The following is a 15,582-nucleotide window of genomic DNA, read 5'->3' on the forward strand; positions in this document are numbered from 1 at the left end:
CAACCAAACCTATAGGGATGGCCGGCTACAGGAAGCCTTTGGAGGAGGATGCGGTCTCCTGGTCTTTTCACCAGGCATCTGCCATGGTACAACGCTGGGTGTCAGCACAGAATCACTAGGAACACATCAAAGCACACCAGCAAAGGGTCCTGCTGCTCAGCAATTGAAGGTTGTGAGTAGTTGGGCAGAGCCGGGCGCTGGGTGCCCTGCAGAGCTGGGCCAGTAGAGAGCTGTGTGAGCTTCGATTTGCCTCCATGCCAGTACAATGGCTACCTAGCCACCTTTTATTTAATAAATACATTTACTAATTTTATTTTATGAGTGTTTTGCCTGCATGTATGTAGTACATCTGTGTCATGTAATGACCGTGGAGGTCAGAAGAGAGTGTCAGATCCCCTGGAACTCAAGTTACAGACAGTTGTTACCCGGCCATGTGGGTGCTGGGAACCTAACCCATGTCTTCTGCAAGAGCAGCCAATGCTCTTAACTGCTGAGTCATCTCCCCAGTCCCTGATTTTTATTTTATGTTTTGCCTGCATGAGTGTAAGTGCACCCATGCTGTGTAACGCCCCCAGAGGCCCAAAGGTGCCAGATCCCCTGGAACTGGAGTTATGTTTGTTAACTGCCATGTAGGTGTTGGGAATGGAAGTTAGGTCCTCTGTAAGAACAGTCAAGTGCTCTTAGCTGCTGAGTCATCTCTCCAGTCCTAGCTACTTATTTAAAAAATAAAAAATTAAATTATGTGTGTTGATGCTGGGAATGGAATCCAGGCCTTGCATATAACTGCCCTGTTATTGAGCTACATCCCATTTAGTCCTTAGTTTTTCTGAGACAGGGTCTTGCTATGTAGCCTGGGCTGGCCTTGACCTCAGTGTTAGGTAAAAGCCACTTCTTTATAGGTAGCAGAATGAGGCAGGGTAGAATAAGGTTTAAGGGCCTGGAGTGTGGGAATGTTGCACGCTGCACACTGTGGAGGGGCAGTGCCATGTGAAGGGGAGTGGTACTGTGGAGAAAAGCATGTGAGAATTATCTGGGGCAGGAAGTCATATGGCTTCAGTAGAATGAAGGGCTGGGGGTTCCACGGGTGCCAGCGCCCAGTCCCCATGCTCTAGGTCCCCATACTGAGCTCCCGTGGTGCCCAGCAGCTTTTCTACGACACAAATGAATCAGGGTGAAAGGTTCCTGGCTGTGGTGGGAGGGGCAGGGAGGACCAGGTTGAGCATCAGATGTAGGTAAGTTTGGCCAAAGCGCTAGCTTCAACAACCAGAAGCCTCACCTGGTACCAGCAGCAGTGGCGGAGGAACTCAAGAGGCAGGTGACGCGCCTGTTTCCAGTTTGGTGACCAGGCACACAGAGTGCCACGCACCAAAGAAAAGAGGTGGGGCAAGGGGTCCACCAGGAGCTGAGCGAATTCTTCCGTACGAGTGGCTTGATCTACAGCTGCTAACAACCTCCCAGGGATCGAGAGCGGTAAGTGCTAAGAGAGACCAGGGGCTGCTCAAGGCCTGCAGCTGTTCCGGTTTCTGGGACGAGAGGAAAGGGTCCACAGCCCAGGACCAGAGAATGAGTCGGGACCCCCATAAGTGAGTCTTGATAACCCAAGTATGAAGTGGTTGATTCGGAGTGCAGCAGGTGGGCTGACTACCCGGGAGCACTGCGACCACCGGGAACGGTTGGCTAGCCCTCTCTCCAAAGCCAGTACTGCCCGAGGTGCTGGGCACCACGGGAGTTCAGTACGGAGACCCAGAGATTGGGACTGGGTGCCAGCACCCGTGGAACCCCCAGTCCTTTCTAAAGAAAGCATGGCTCTCACCTCAGCCCTGAAGATTCAACTCCTACTTCCCAGCAGTCTCTGAGCCCTGGAGAACCCTTTGTGGCCTCCCTGAAGTCAGGGCCAGAGCCAAGGGCGAAGCTCGTCTAAGGAAGGAGCAGGAGGTGGAACCTGCATGCTGTACAGCTGTTCTCGGTGCTTAGACTGCAGGGAGTGGGCCTGCATCGGGGTCTCCACCTCTTCTCATGTCTTTGATTTGGGGATCCATGACCAGTCTCCTTTCCCTGCTACTTTAGGCCTAGCTACACTTCATGCCAGCCTACGAAAGGGTCATTCCCAACACTTTCAGTCTTCTCAAGTTGGTCTGTGAGTTAGTAAAGACTAAGTTCAAATGACCCCTTCTGTGTGCCTGTCCCAACACATGGTAGTAACCCTGGAGGGGCCGTCTCAGCTCTGACCCTCTTCCTCCACCTCCGGCCTCCTCCTTTCTGTCTCCTAGAGGAGACACAGGTCCCACCTGTCACACCTGCCTCCTCTTGTTTTACCCACTGGCCATATCCAGCAGGCTGACACTGAGCTCAGAGCCCCGGTCTCCAAACTTTCAGGGGTGCCGCGCTCACATCCACCCACGCAGATGGCGTCTTCTCAGAGCCGCCTCTGCTCTGCAGGCACCAATCTGCTCACGTCCGCCCCCCGGCCCCGTGCTCACCCAAGGAGTGCAGGTTTTCCCCTCTCACTGTTCTGGACCATCAATTCTCAGAAGGCCGGGCCCACAAGTCTTCTACAACCTCTTCCATGAGGCAGAGTCACACACAGGGATCTGACCTCATCCACCTACTGCAAATTCTATTTGAAACAAGGCTGGTTTTGGTGCTCAGATTGCTGCAATGTGGACCTCAAGTGCTTCCCAAAGACTCACTTATCAAAGCCTTAGCCCTTGACTTGGCACTTGGGAAGTGAAGGAGTCTTTAAAATGAGAGGCCTAGGGGCAGGAGAGATGGCTCAGTGGTTAAGAACACTGACTGCTCTTGCAGAAGACCCGGGTTCAATTTCCAGCACCCACATGGCGGCTACGAACCGTCCTTAACTCCAGTTCCAGGGGAATCCAAAGCCTTCTTCTGGCCTCCAAGGCATTGCACGACACGGGTGCACTCACACACATGCAGGCAATACATGCATACACATAAAAAAAAATAATAAAAAATAAAATTAAAAAAAAAAAAAAAGAGAGGCCTAGCGAAAGTCTTCAGGTCACTGGGGATGGGAGCTTACTGGGATTACAGGACGCCAGCCTTTTGTTCTTTTTTGGCTCTGTCTTGGCCATGACGTGAATGACTCTGCTCTGCTACATGCTCTGGCCATGATGTGCTACCACATGTCAAATTAGGAGGGATGTGTGTGTCTCAACTCAAGGAGGGCCAAGTGGTCATGGCTAAAACGTTCAAAATTGGGGGCCAATAAATCTTCCCGTGTCAGGTGAATGTATCTTACACATTGGTTACTGTAGTAAAAGCTCACCGACACATTATCTGACCAAATCCAGCTAGAAATGCGAAGACCGCAGAGACTGCCGAGTTCTTCACACTGCTCAAGAGGTGCTGAGCCAAATGTTGGTCACTCAGCTGACCAGCAGCTGACCAACCTGCCACTTCACATCCACAGACCAGTGTCAGGATGCAGAACCAACCTCCAGGTTCAGGTCAGAGTCCAGTCAAGCTGACAAACAAAAAACTGCTGTATCCAACCTTTACATCTAACCCTCAACTCTCACAAGCCTTATGGACTTACGTACCTTGATGTGATGCCAGCTGCAGGATAAGGACACACGAAGGACCCAGCTGTGTGGACCCCAGGGCCAGGTGTGATGCTGGGCCTCAGCACCAGAAACCCAGGGCCTGCTCAGAAGGGGAGAAAGTACCCACTTTGTTTGACATGGACATGGGAGTGCAGAAAATTGTTTTAACATTTTATTACATCAATGGCTTGAAAATTTTTATTTAACCAGCAAATATTGGAAATAGAAAAATGAATTCTGCAGAATTTCACAAATAAAATTTCCATTTTTCACTAACAAATGTTATAATTCAATGGCTAAGCAATTATAATGCTATGGACATTCACCACAATGAGTGTGCTGAAATAGAAAACAAGCAGACATGAAAATAGTACTTACAACAGCATTATTACAACATAGTTTCTTTAAAATCTCAACTTGGATTTTATCACTTCAAAAGATATACAGCATTTCCATTATATTTGCAAACTTAACCTTATACATCTTTTAAAATCTTGAAAAAATTTAAGCAATCTAAAAAGCACTTAGCAAATTTTAAGTCTACATAATGGGATACTATGCACTCCAGTATAAACTTTTGTTTTAGGAGAAGGTGCTGTAAACACTCATTATTTTACAACATGCATAGACTCTACTGACCTTCCTTCTGAACTGTAACGTTCCTGCAATTGTGCTTTACTACACAGGAAAAGCTGCAAAGATCCAGGGAGTGGCGGAAAGGGCACTGCACAAGATCACTAGGTTCAGATGATCTAACTACCTTGAGTCAATCTGGGCTACTTGATACTAAACCCTGAATCCTGGGTCACTGCATGTAGAAACAGGCCAGATGCGAGAGAAAGGCCAGCTTGCTGGAGTTGGCTCCGCCTCTGCTCTCTCACACGAGGGCAGGACCCAGTTAGTGCAGCGTACCGCCTGGCTTATTTTTGGTGTGCAATCATACCAATAGTACATCTGATAGTGAAAAAAGCAGGGTATAGCTGGAATTTAAAGTGACAACAAGCACACTCAGAGTGGTGTGTAGCACTGAGGAAATTGTCTCTAAACAGAAAACTGCTCAATTGGCCCACCACAGTAAGCTTTTTCGCCTTTTGTTTTTTGATTAGAGGTTTGTGACCATTATAGCGTCTTATAAAAACTACCAGAAACCATCCTTCAGGGAGCTGTCCTGACAAAGAAGTGAGACAGTGCAGTGGTGTGTTACACTAGCCTCTGGCTCCTGCTGACAGAGCACCTGTCTGTGTGCCACCCTAAGCTAATCAGCACAACAGGCATGGAGACTCCCCGGTTAAAGAGCTATATCACAGAATTATCACTGCTGCTGACCAGTCAACACAATATTCAAGTAACAAGGTGTTTAAATGGATTAAGTGAAAAGAATTTTTAACCTAACACTTTACACATCTACATAAAATTAAATAAACAGACTTTAATGCATTTGCAATACAATTTATATCTTTTAGGGATCTCTAAACTAGAAGTTAGACTATTATTTGTGTCCATGATACTATATTTTGCACAATAACTTATATTTAGGAGATTTTTCCAACAAAAAATATATAGTTATGACATTCACATTGATAATTTCTAAGAACACAAAGCTTAAGTGACACGCCATCAGAAGCAGGCATTGTGCCCCAAACCCGACCTGCTGACGCACCTAAGTTTTGACATAGTCAACAGTCTTTGCATATACAAGACCAGAGTGCTCAGCTTTGAAAGCTAAGCGATTTCTTGCATTTACATCACTGCAAAGACTATGTAATGAAAAAATAAAGTTTAAAACATGAGACTATTGCAACAGGAGCCGGGAAAGACCACTTTTCCCCCTCTATCAAATGAAAATGGCATGTCTCTTTCCTTTGGAGAAAAAGCCAGAACTCAGCTACCATGGTTCTAGTCATACCAGCACATGACTCCAGGAGCCAAGTAAGCGGCATGCAGAGCCCAGTGTGGTGCCTGGCACAGCTGCTCTGCCTGCCTCACCACCCAGGATGAGCATAAAGTCTAGGCATTGCCAAAAGGGAATAGATTCTAAGGAAAATAGCCTGGGCAGAGAGAGCCATTGACAGAGCAAGACAGCCTGCTCCTGCTCCAGAGGGAGAACAGGGATAAAGAACAAGTCAGGCAGCGGCTTTAGCAAGTGCCTTAGTGTCCCTGTGAGCAAGCGACGGGCAAAACCTAGGCTGAGCCATCCCATGTTTTCCTTCCACCCTTCCTTCCACAGCAGGTTTGATAAGAACAGGGAAATTTGACTGGTTACTAGTGTTACTCCGCTCTGTCCCCAGGCAGGGCGGTGTGGGCTGTGCCCCTGGTGCTGCTTTCTACAGACTCTCCTTGACCAACAGACACCATACGCACGGGACAGGACGAAGAAAGCCCCCTGCACTCCCCCCAGGAACGGCCTTTCTCCAGACCTCTCAGAAAAAAATGCACAACCCAGAAAACTTAGGTTTCTAGAGCTGAACCTCTTTCTAAAGAGAAAAATCAGTTGATTTTTTTTTTTTTTTTTTAAAAAAAAAGGTGCTTGGGAATCAAAATACATCAAATTTCAATTGCATATTTTAAATTCTTAAAATTCTGTTTATACCTTAAAGCATCTACTTTTTTTTCTTTTTTGGTATTGAAAGCAGAAAAAAAAAATTCAAATGCTGAGAACAAAAGATAATTTGTGCATGGTTAGTACAGTCTGAACTGGCCACAGGTGCTAGAACACAGGTTGACCATCTGCTTCCTACCCCAGCAGGCCCACAGTCTGTCAGGAGAGCAAAAGTGACTCTGGAAGTCTCAGAACATTTATTAGAAAACTTTACTTGTTCCCAGTCCAGCCAACAGGCATTACGTATCACTCTGTAGATTATTTCTTTTCATCTCGGTCTCACTGACCAATACATCCATCACTTTTTTGTCCTGTACTCTGCTATTAAAAGAGAGGGGATGGTATACGTGTGTGTGTGACCACACTGGTACATGAATGACACAAAAGGACACACGGAGTGACATACAATAGGCCAGGCACACCATGAAGGGACCTACTGGTAATACAGCATCTACAAAACCATCCTAGCCATCCTCAGATCCTTTACTGAGCTGACCTGACATTTAAAATCTGCACTCTGTCAAATCTGCAGAAGCTCCCTCATCTCCTACACCTCAATGATGTCATCTTTGGCAAGCAATAAACTTGAAATAAGACACTTGAACAGAAAAGGAATCAATAACGTGGTTGCCAAAGGAGAAGGCACCAATTCCAAAGGTACAAGCACCAGGTACAGTGATATGAACCAAATCTCTCGGAGTTGGGTGGTGATAGTGGTAGCTGGGGGATCAGGGAAAGGTGGGGTGAACCCACACCCTGGGACTATAATGCTGGAAGTTGAAGGCAGAAAGCGCTGAGGTCCACGTTCCCATTAAGCTACCGTGTCCAAAGACAGTTGCTGCAAATGAGCTTTTACCACTTAGAAAGGGAGAAAAGGGAGAGAATTAGCAGAGAGAAGGGGAGAGGAACCACCTAACTTATAAACCATAACTCTACCCTGTTTAGGGAAACAGTTGTATCTGGAAACTTGGCAGGATACAGGCAGGTTATACCTGTTCGTCTGCCAATGCACTGATTTCCAAAGAAGCATGATGTCCTTAGGTGGCTGCCCCAGAAAGAACAAGAGAAATTTTCTTGAAGGCCATTGGGGCCTTGACACTTATGCTATGCACAAAATAGAAACTTCAGGCCATGCAGGACAGAGCTGGGCCTTTCAAGACTACCTGTTCTGAAGCTGCTGAGTGGGAGAGCTGCCACTGACGGGGCTCAGGGAGCCAACTGGAGGGAGAGTCCCAGACTCGAAGGAAGTGTGCAGGCCCCAGACTTGAGGGAGGTGTGCAGGCTGTGGGTTCCCCAGCCCTTAGGCAGAATGAGATGCAATGGAGCTCTCTGGGAAGTCGTGCCAACATGGAGGAACGAGCAAAGAATTAAGGCAGATGTAGCACAGGACTGGAAGTGTATGCCTTTTTTTGGTAATAGCTGCTTGTCCACAGAGATGTGATGCAGATGGCTAGGTGATGTCGTGTAATACCTGATATCCTGGATAACATGTAGTCATACCAAGTGTTCAAAGCTGCCAGCAGTTCTCATGAGGCAGATGCATATCTTACGTCGAGGACGGAAGCAGCCTGGAGGAAAGGGAAAAGAAAGGGTCAAAGAGCAGTCAAACAGCACATTCTCCCTGCTGTGCTCCAGGAGGGAAAGGAGCTCCACACGCAGCAAACCTACAAAGTAAGAACAGTGACAACGGTGTGTGCTCCAAGGGCAGGGAGAGTGTCTGTGTGACCTCGAGGGGCTTTTCCTATTTGAACTTTAGTTTCCATATCCACAGAAGTTGCATTAATGGTGCCTTCTTCATTATCAATCAAATTACCTATATAGTAATGATGACATGCACTGGCATAGGGAGGCTGTGACACCTGGCCCTTCAGCAAACAGCCAGCCAGTGGCTTCTGTTGGACACAGGAGTGTGTAAGGATCCTCCTTACAGGATAAAGGCATTTTTTCAGTTGCCTCTTGCTTTTCAAAACTGACTCTTAACAAAGGACAGTGTCTTAACCATATCCTACAACCCTCATTGTACCCACTGAGGAAGAAATCTGAGCATGCTATTCCTTCAGGTAAAATGGCAGCTTTTAAAGCTACTATCAATCAAATCAGAAGGTTTTCCACATTGTCTCTACACTCAATAGTTCTCTAATTTTAAATAAAAATATGGACCTTCAACCCAAGTAATTCCAATGTCTCAAACTTGTCAGACTCCCTTCTTAGCTGGAAAAAAAAAAAGGCTGTAAAACTGACAGATTGCTACATTAGCAGAACTTGTGAAAATTCAGCTATCTTTCATCTTGTGTGCTCTGCTTAAGATGTAAAATGCAAGGATGGAGAGGAAGGCAGGATACCAGGAGACGGTGTTCTTAGCCTCTAGTCTCAGTATAAACACGCCTGTGACATTACCAAATCTCCAAGTTTTGAGCACTGACCAAGCAACTAACCAGCATTCCAGCAGTTCAAGCCCTTGTTTGACAGAGATTATTATAAGCAAATAGACTTTTGCAAACTAATATGAAGACAACAGACAACTGAAGGGCTAGCAGGGATGTGTGGTGACACAGGAAACACAGAAGAAAAGGGAGGGTCAGCGAAATGCTCAGCAGCTAACAACGCCATCTGCTGCTAAGCCTGCTGACCTTAGTTTGATCCTGGAACCCACATGGTGGAAGAGGAGAACCAACTTCTGAAAGTTGTCCTCTGACTTCCACATAAACCATGACACCTGTGTATACACAAAACAAATGTTTTAAATAGGAGCCAGGATGCGTGTGGTGGCACACGCCTTTAATCCCAGCACTGGGAGGCAGAGGCAGGCGTATCTCTGTAAATTCAAGGCCAGCCTGGGCTACATAGTGAGTTCCAGACAGCTGAGGCTACAGGGAGACCCTGTCTCAAAAAGACCAAAAAAAGGAGACAGGGATGGTAGCATATACCAAAAACCGCAGTATTCAGGAGGCAGAAGTAGGAGGGTTCAGAGCAGGCCAGCCTGGGTTACACATACCAACCAAGACCTTGTCTGAAAAAAACATCAAAAACATAAAAAGTGAGCTGGGTATGGTGGCACATGCCTTTGATCCCAGCACTGGGAAGGAAGAGGCAGGCAGGATCTCTGTAAGATCAGGGCCAGCCTGGTTATAGAGCGAGTTCCAGACCAGCTTGGGGCTACAGGGAGCCGGTCTCAAAAAGAGGGAAGAAAAAAACCCCAAACCCGTAAAGTGCAAGCCTCGGGGGGAAGGGATATAGTTTAAGTGGCCAGAGGCTGTCAAGGCCACGCAGGTGACGGCCTTCCGTTTTGTTGCTTTTTTTTTCTTTTTTGTTTGTTTTCTGTTGTTTTATTTTAAAAGAAAAGGCGGGGTGGGGCTGGAGAGAGAGTGCAGCAGTTAAGAACACTGTTCCTGCAGAAGACCCAGGTTTGAATCCCAGAACCAACACGGCACCTAACAACTGTCCATACTTAACTCCAGTTCCAGGGGATCCGACAGTCTCTTCTGTTCTCCATGGGCATTGCACGACTTGGGTGCACTTACCTACATGCAGGCAATACACGCATACACATAAAATAAATTATTTTAAAAAAATATTTAAAAAGGGGGCTGGTAGCCAGGCGTGATGGCGCACACCTTTAATTCTAGCACTCGGGAGGCAGGGCAGGCGGATCTCTGTGAGTTGGAGGCCAGCCTGGTCTCCAAAGCTAGTTCCAGGACAGCTGGGGCTATAGGGAGACCCTGTCTCAAAAAGACCAAAAAAACCCCAAAAACTAAAACAAAACAAAAAAACAGGGGGTTGGAGAGATGGCTCAGAGGTTAAGAACACTGACTGTTCTTGCAGAAGATCCGGGTTCGAATCCCAGCACCCACATGGTACCTAACAGCTGTCTATAACTCCAGTTATATTTAGTATAATATTTAATATTTAAAAAAATATTAAAGCCAGGCATGGTGGCGCATGCCTTTAGTCCCAGCACTCAGGAGGCAGGGGCAGGCGGATCTCTGTGAGTTCAAGGCCAGCCTGGTCTACATAGTGAGTTCAGGTCAGCTGGGGCTACATGGAGACCCTGTCTCAAAAAGACAAAAAAAAATAAATAAATAATAAATAAAAAAGAAAAAGCAGGGTAAACAGACCCATGGAAAATCAAACAGCAAAGAGAAACTTCGACCCTCTTTAGGGTGATGACCATACTGTAAAAAGACATGCTAGGGCTATCTGATGTATAATCAGCACAAGAAATGGACAGTTAAAGGCAGAGCCTCCTTGACTAATAACAGAGAAAAGCAAATAGCACTGATAAAGCTCAGTCAGGGAGCAACAGTCCAGGCTTAGGAGACTGAAGGAAAACCACATGCTGGAGAAGCGGCTCTGGGCTGCCGTCAGCACCTGCTCTGACTCAATGTCAAGGCCAGCGTCCTGCTGCTTGTTTCCAATAGCCTTAGGACTGCTGTCAGAACACAGAGAAGAATGCTTTCATTCTTGCAAACCCTTTCCCTTTAATCCTTGCCTCGAACTTCTTCAGAGCGCCTACATTCAGCCCTGGACTTCAGTGAAGTTAATTTCATCTAGAATTAACAATGGAACAAAAGTTACTATTAAAAGGTAAGGCGCATTAGATGCTATTATGTTGCAGGGCACCAGGCTGGGCTGTAGGTAGGACCACTCTCATTGGCAGTGAGCAGATTTTGTACACACAATAAAGATTCCCCTCCCCAACCCCCGACAGGGTCTCATCAAGTAACCCTTGGAGGGACTGGAGCTCCCTCTGTAGACCAGGCTGATCTCAAACTCAGATCCACCTGCATCTGCTGGGATTAAAGGTGTGCACCACCATGCCCTGCCTTAAAACAGAAAACTCTCTCTCTCTCTCTCTCTCTCTCTCTCTCTCTCTCACACACACACACACACACACACACACACACACACACTGAAAACAGCTAATTCTAAGATACTAAGTGGCAGTGCCTGGAGACTGGATAGACTGGTGACCTCACTTTCCTCAAGGGAATTCTCTAGCATAGTCTAGGGCCTGGGCCCTAGAGAGAAAAAGAAATAAACACAATGCAAACCAGGTAACTCCAAATCATTCCTGTAAGGGTTGAGAAAGACAGAAAATGACTTTCCTTAAAGCTAATTCAATTCTCGTCTCATGGAGCAGTGAACAAATTCAGATGTGAGGTGAGGCCTGGACCCTGCCCCAAGAGCATCTTCTATAGGTGTGGTGCAGAACTGTACTGCGGAAGGTCAGCTCCCCGCTGGGGTGGGGACAACAGACAAGCAATCCTGATGCAGAAAGCAGAAGGGATCAGACGCCGTCTCTAGCCTGTCGCTCTACTTCCTTATCCTACTTGACTGGCTGATGAAATCAGTGCCACCATCTCTAAGATTATAATGTCAGCCACAGGACCTATAACGGCCTGCATCAGCTAAAGTCAGCCAGCCCCGAATGGCACTAATAGCTGGAAGATGGCAGCGGGACACATGCAACAGGCTCCTACAGGTCAGACTCATCCACAAGGTCAGCAACTCCCTAACAATGGCACCCCACATGAAACCTGACTGGGCTGCAGGACACACCTCAGAGCACTTCCAACTAGCTGTTCTGGTAGCTTCTACTCATGTGGAGCATCCTGTGTTGGAGGAAGCCAGGATGGAATCAGTGTGTACACAGTGATGAGCCTGGCGTCACACACCATCATGGTATTTACAGGTAAGGACTGCTGACACGAGTGAAGCTGGAAGATGTTCACCAGCTGAAGAGCCTTGAGCACGGGCTCTGCAGGGAGGAGAGCAGGTTTACCTCATCTTCCTCCTCAGGGATCTTGACAGAACTGTCTGGGGATGTGACGGGTTTCTGGCTGCTGGGCCCGTTGGTCTCCTCTCTCCCATGCTCTGCCTCCCATTCTTGTAAAACTTCATCTATGTTGAAGCGGCGTCGGTAATTTACAAAAAAGTTTTTCACCTGTACCACTGACTTGTTCCCAATCACATCTGAGATTGCTTGAAAATCTCGTCCATATTTCCTGATTGCTAAGGATAGAAAATAAAATTACTTTCAGAATAAGAGAAAAGCAATTTTAAAAACCACAACTCAGGTTGGCAAGATGGTGCTGTGGTAGAAGCACTTGTCACACAGGTCAGATAACCTGAGTTTAGTCCCTGGAACACATGGTATAAGGAAAGAACTCATTCTTGAAATTGCCCTCTGATTTCCACATGCAGGTGATGCCCCCCTGGCCCTGCCCAAAAGTCCCCAGCCCCAACTAAGGCTCACCCCATTTTCTTAGTAACAAAACATAAAGGTTTTTAATAGTAGATCCTATCTTGGTGCGTTACAGCTGTGGAGAGGCACAGGAGTCAATTTCAGACATCCTATAGATGATGGTATAAAAAGTTTAGTAAGACTATCAACTTCTTAGAAGTCTGATGTCACATAACATAATTTGCTGAGGTTCCACAATAACTACCCCATAGCTGTGGGTCATCCTGCCTTTGTGTTTCCAGAATCCTCAGGTGAGAACACCTGTCTTAAAAATGCTAACACTCATTCTATCTTTTGAGGAGAGTGCAATAAGCAATTGTACAATGCCCACAGCCTTCCTGTGGCTTCCAGGTTAATTTAAGAAATGGAAAAGGGCTGGGGCACGATGGCACAGGACTATAATCTCAGCACTTGGGAATTTGAGGCAGGACAAAGCCAGTTTGGGCAACAGGTGAGACCTTGTCTCAAAAGGGGCAGGGCGGGGGGGGGGAGCGTGTGGTGCACAGCAATGGCTGCTCAGTGGTACAAGCACTTGCCTAGCATGACCCTAGGTTCAATCCCCAATAACATGTAGATATACACATATGCACGCGCCCAGGGATGTGGCTAGAGTAAGGTGATCTTCCACATGAGTAAAGTGATTTAGAATGGAACGTAACATTTTCCAAAAACTGGTTGTGGTTTCCGTATGCTCTCTGAAGAGAGTCCCCATACCTTGCACGGCGAGGAGCTGCTCTTCTGTGGTCCAACGTGCGTTGCACTTCTGAACGACCTAGACACCCAAATGGATTGCCAATTTATTACATGCACCTTTATGACAGCTTCAAGAACTTTTTTCTCAGGTCAAAATTTTAATGTAAACCAGGCTCATACTATGTCTATACCTTCTAAGACAAAGGCATACTGGAGGCATGTACCACACAGAACCACACAAACCAGACTGGAGGCATGTATCACATAGAACTTCACAGACCAGACTGAAGGCATATACCACATAGAACACACAGCCCAGACTGGAGGAATGTACCACACAGAACCACACAGACCAGAGTGGAGGCATGTACCACACAGAACCACTCAGACCAGACTGGAGGAATGTACCACACAGAACCACACAGACCAGACTGGAGGCATGTATCACACAGAACCACACACTGGAAGCATGTACCACACAGAACCACACAGACCAGACTGGAGGCATGTACCACACAGAACCACACACTGGAAGCATGTACCACACAGAACCACACAGACCAGACTGGAGGCATGTACCACACAGAACCACACACTGGAAGCATGTACCACACAGAACCACACAGACCAGACTGGAGGAATGTACCACATAGAACCACACAGACCAGACTGGAGGCATGTACCACACAGAACCACACACTGGAAGCATGTACCACACAGAACCACACAGACCAGACTGGAGGCATGTACCACACAGAACCACACACTGGAAGCATGTACCACACAGAACCACACAGACCAGACTGGAGGCATGTACCACACAGAACCACACACTGGAAGCATGTACCACACAGAACCACACAGACCAGACTGGAGGCATGTACCACACAGAACCACACACTGGAAGCATGTACCACACAGAACCACACAGACCAGACTGGAGGCATGTACCACACAGAACCACACACTGGAAGCATGTACCACACAGAACCACACAGACCAGACTGGAGGCATGTACCACACAGAACCACACACTGGAAGCATGTACCACACAGAACCACACAGACCAGACTGGAGGCATGTACCACACAGAACCACACACTGGAAGCATGTACCACACAGAACCACACAGACCAGACTGGAGGAATGTACCACATAGAACCACACAGACCAGACTGGAGGCATGTACCACACAGAACCACACACTGGAAGCATGTACCACACAGAACCACACAGACCAGACTGGAGGCATGTACCACACAGAACCACACACTGGAAGCATGTACCACACAGAACCACACAGACCAGACTGGAGGCATGTACCACACAGAACCACACACTGGAAGCATGTACCACACAGAACCACACAGACCAGACTGGAGGAATGTACCACACAGAACCACACACTGGAAGCATGTACCACACAGAACCACACAGACATTACGTTTCTAAACCCGTGGGCATAACTGCTGAGATACCCACACTCCTACCTCTGGAAGCCGATAAGGTTCTATTCCACCATCAAGCTTTTCTTTAAGAGCACTGTTCGTCTGCTTGATATTCTGAATCTAAGAGAGAAAGGATTTTCACTTTAAAATTACACTTCTAGAGGCACGAAAACAGAACTAGACAGACATCTTTAATGGGGATGGAAAACAGCTGGAGAGCACATTTCCCCCAAGTTCAATTTTGATCAAGTGTAACCTCTTTGTCTTCTCACAATTATCTATTTTTTCCCTTTTCTTTCTTTGCTCCACTCAGCATACCTAATTTTTTCTGCTATGCCCAATCATAAAACAGAGACACAAAGACACAAATTAAGTCATGTTACTCTAATTTTCCCATGGATACCTGAATGAGAGAGACCGCAAGCATGCCCTTGAAATACAAGCAGAGGGCATTTCCACAGTGTGTGTGAAGGAAACTGTAATGATTCACTAGCATTTTTCATCTTTGAAAACCCACAAAAGCAAGTAAGAAAGCCAAAAGAAAAATTCAGACTGATTTTGGTAAGTAAAATACAGAAGACATTCGTCAGCGAAGAAAATCTCCAAGATGAAAACTTACTAGAAGAGAAATGAAGAAAAGCAGGGCTTTATAGGAAAGGGGAACGAAGGGTACGCCTGCCAATCACTCCCCTTCTTGTTGCTTTCTTCGTACTGGGGACTGAACCCAAGATCTTGCTCTGCCACTGACATATACAGATAGATCTATCACTCGCCCTATCTTACTTTTAGACAAGTGAGCTAGTTGCACAGGCTAACCTGGAACTTGCTATGTAGCCTAGACTGGCCTTGGACTTGGAATTCTCCTGCCTCAGCCTCCAAAGTAGCCGTGATCACCATTCCGTTGTTATCAGGTCCCTCCCTCCCTCCTTCCCTCCTTTTTTTTTTGGTCTTTTTGAGACAGGGTCCTGGAACTCACTCTGTAGACCAGGCTGGCCTTGAACTCACAGAGATCCGCCTGTCTCTGACTCCCAA

At 46.8% G+C, this 15,582-nt stretch overlaps 1 protein-coding gene across 1 annotated transcript in view; it reads right to left on the reverse strand.

Annotated features, from left to right (window-relative positions):
- Positions 1-3,746: 3,746 nt before the first annotated feature.
- The window catches only part of Rcor1 (REST corepressor 1), a 103,610-nt gene continuing 91,774 nt past the window's right edge, over positions 3,747-15,582 (reverse strand). The window contains exons 9-12 of the mRNA XM_017796230.2: positions 14,593-14,670; positions 13,124-13,181; positions 11,948-12,177; positions 3,747-7,733 (exon numbers count right to left, since the gene is read on the reverse strand). Coding sequence (XP_017651719.1) covers positions 7,692-7,733; positions 11,948-12,177; positions 13,124-13,181; positions 14,593-14,670 — 408 coding nt within the window. The 3' untranslated portion in view covers positions 3,747-7,691. The remainder of the gene's footprint in view (positions 7,734-11,947; positions 12,178-13,123; positions 13,182-14,592; positions 14,671-15,582) is intronic.

Source organism: Nannospalax galili, unplaced genomic scaffold (genome assembly GCF_000622305.1).
Source record: "Nannospalax galili isolate Female #2095 unplaced genomic scaffold, S.galili_v1.0 scaffold188, whole genome shotgun sequence".
Lineage (NCBI taxonomy): Eukaryota > Metazoa > Chordata > Mammalia > Rodentia > Spalacidae > Nannospalax > Nannospalax galili.